Source organism: Aethalodelphis obliquidens, unplaced genomic scaffold (assembly GCF_003676395.1).
Source record: "Aethalodelphis obliquidens isolate GAN/ISIS:26980383/991018 unplaced genomic scaffold, ASM367639v1 scaffold28, whole genome shotgun sequence".
NCBI lineage: Eukaryota > Metazoa > Chordata > Mammalia > Artiodactyla > Delphinidae > Aethalodelphis > Aethalodelphis obliquidens.
In genome coordinates this window covers 16,651,708-16,653,863 of record NW_020837972.1, presented here as the reverse complement: position 1 = coordinate 16,653,863, position 2,156 = coordinate 16,651,708, and the positions used below count along the sequence as shown (strand labels likewise).

At 56.9% G+C, this 2,156-nt stretch overlaps 1 protein-coding gene across 4 annotated transcripts in view; it reads right to left on the bottom strand.

The window, feature by feature from the left end:
- The window catches only part of TMEM120B (transmembrane protein 120B), a 47,722-nt gene that overhangs the window by 2,355 nt on the left and 43,211 nt on the right, over positions 1-2,156 (bottom strand). For 3 of the 4 annotated variants that reach the window (XM_027124856.1, XM_027124857.1, XM_027124855.1), the window contains 3 exons: positions 1,905-1,997; positions 974-1,038; positions 549-617 (listed from right to left, as the gene is read on the bottom strand). In XM_027124856.1, coding sequence (XP_026980657.1) covers positions 549-617; positions 974-1,038; positions 1,905-1,997 — 227 coding nt within the window. The remainder of the gene's footprint in view (positions 1-548; positions 618-973; positions 1,039-1,904; positions 1,998-2,156) is intronic. The other variant, XM_027124858.1, reaches the window with a different exon arrangement.

Genomic DNA, 2,156 nt, shown 5'->3' with positions numbered 1-2,156 from the left:
CTGGGCGGGCGGCATGCAGAGAAGGGGGTGCCCAGGGCAGGGAAGGCGAGGCAGAAAGCACAAGAGAAAGAAGGCAAAGGCCGCGCTGGCTTGGGTCAGCTCTCCTTGCTGAAATGCCCCCCGCGCCCCCCGGGAGCTCAGAACCCCCTTGGCACAAGCTACCTGCGAACTGCAGCGTTTGCCAGCAGAAGGCAGAGATCTGGGCTAACTGGGTGAAGGGTGTGAGTCCTACGGGGTCAGGCAGAGTCCTGGGGGGCTCCTCCCGCGGCCCCCCTCCTAGCGCGAACCTCCTTGGGTTTCTCAGACCACTGAAGGGCTCCCTGGTCTCCCGAATTCCCTCCCACGGTCTCCCAGGCCCCAGTTGCAGCGAGCTCTGGACTGCAGGGCCCTACAGGGCAGGCAGGGGGCAGGGGGAGCTGAGGAAGGAATTCTCCCCGAGCGGCCCCAACCTTCCTCAGGAAACCCCCAACCAATACGCACACACGCTCCACACACACACCACAAAACACACACATACACACACACACACACACACAAAAACACCATACCTGCCATTCTCTGCATTCCTCGTGGCTGGAGAGCTCAAATAACGTGATGGCATTGTAGAGCTGCCAGAACTGCAGAGAGGGGAGACAGGCACTGCTCAGCCCACCGGAGTCCCCTGGAGACCCACGTGGGAAAGCCCAGGGAGAGCACCAAGCCCCGCAGCTTCTGCCGTCAACTGCCCTTGAGACACTGACAGCCCCCCCAAAATGAAACTGGGGCACCCCGCCTGGGGTTGGGCGTGCTGGTCCCGAGGGCCGATTCCGGCTCTTGCCTTTGGCATCCCTGGACACTGGGGCCGTCTCAGCCCCAGGACCCCGTGGGGCCCAGCTCGGAGATGGCTGGTGAGAGAGGGAGAGCCCTGAAGACCTTCTGTTCCCGGGAGGTCTGCCCAGTGTAGGGGATACCCACAAACTCCAGGGGGACTCACGTGGCCACAGAACAGGAAGGGCAGAAGGAAGGTGAGGCCTCGCCACATCCAGGACTGAAATCCTTCTGTGGGGAGGAAGGAGGGAGCGAAGGGCCCGTGTGAGGTGGCCCAGGCAGGCCAGTCACTCTGAGATTAGCCAGGTTCAAACGCACGGATGGGGGAGGGGCACAGCCCTCACCTCCTCCAGGTGGGTGAGCGCTCACTAGGAAAGTAACCCAGGAAAAAACATGCAGAACACCTGCCACCAGGCCTGACTGCCCTCACGCCTCAAGTCACCATGAACCAAGTGGGCTGACAACTCTTACAGAACACTGATGTGCCGGCACTAGCTTTCTAGTAATTTAATTTGCACGGGATTTTGCATTTTATAATTGGCTTTTGCATGCATCACTTCAATCGAGTCTTGATGAAATAGAGCCTACTGTGCAGAGTAATTCGATGGAAATGACCATCTTAAAAGATAGAAGATTTTTATTAACCACACTTTCCCCTGAAAGTTTAGATGAGGAGTCTCCGATTTTTCCTAATGGGGCACCCACCTTGCTGAGTGAAAGTTAAGCACACATAAATTGCATAAGTGTGAAAACATTAGACTAAGATTATGTACATCGTAAGACACAGACAAAAAATATCCATTTAAAAAGAAGCTAGAGGCCAGCATCCAGGGCCTGGCCCACAGCTGGTCTCGCACTTGTCAGCTGAAATGGAATCCCACGACGAATTATGAAAAGCAACTGTGTTAGTGTATATATGTCAAACCAAAGAAAAAAAAGAAAAGCAACTGGGGTGAGGTCGGCAGACTGGCTTCGCGTGTGGCAGGTCTTGTCAGGTTCTTACTGGCACCTCTTCCCAGTGAGGAGTGCAGGGCGAGGTCTGGGGGAGCAGGGAGGGCCGGTGCTTGCCCCTCTACCCCCCAGGCTAGGCTACTCACCCACCGTGAGGTCCAGGTGATTTCTCTCCCCTAGGGCCCGCAGCCGGTAGAGGCAGCCCCTCTGGTAATAATATTGCAGGAACTGGACACAGCCTGCAGGGGGAGCACAGCGCCCAGCTCAGGGACTGGAAGACCCAGCGACACCTCCACTGCAGGCTGGCAGGTCTCCATTGCCCAGAGGGTACAACCTCCTCCCACTCCCAAAACACACACACACACACACACACACACACACACACACACACACACACA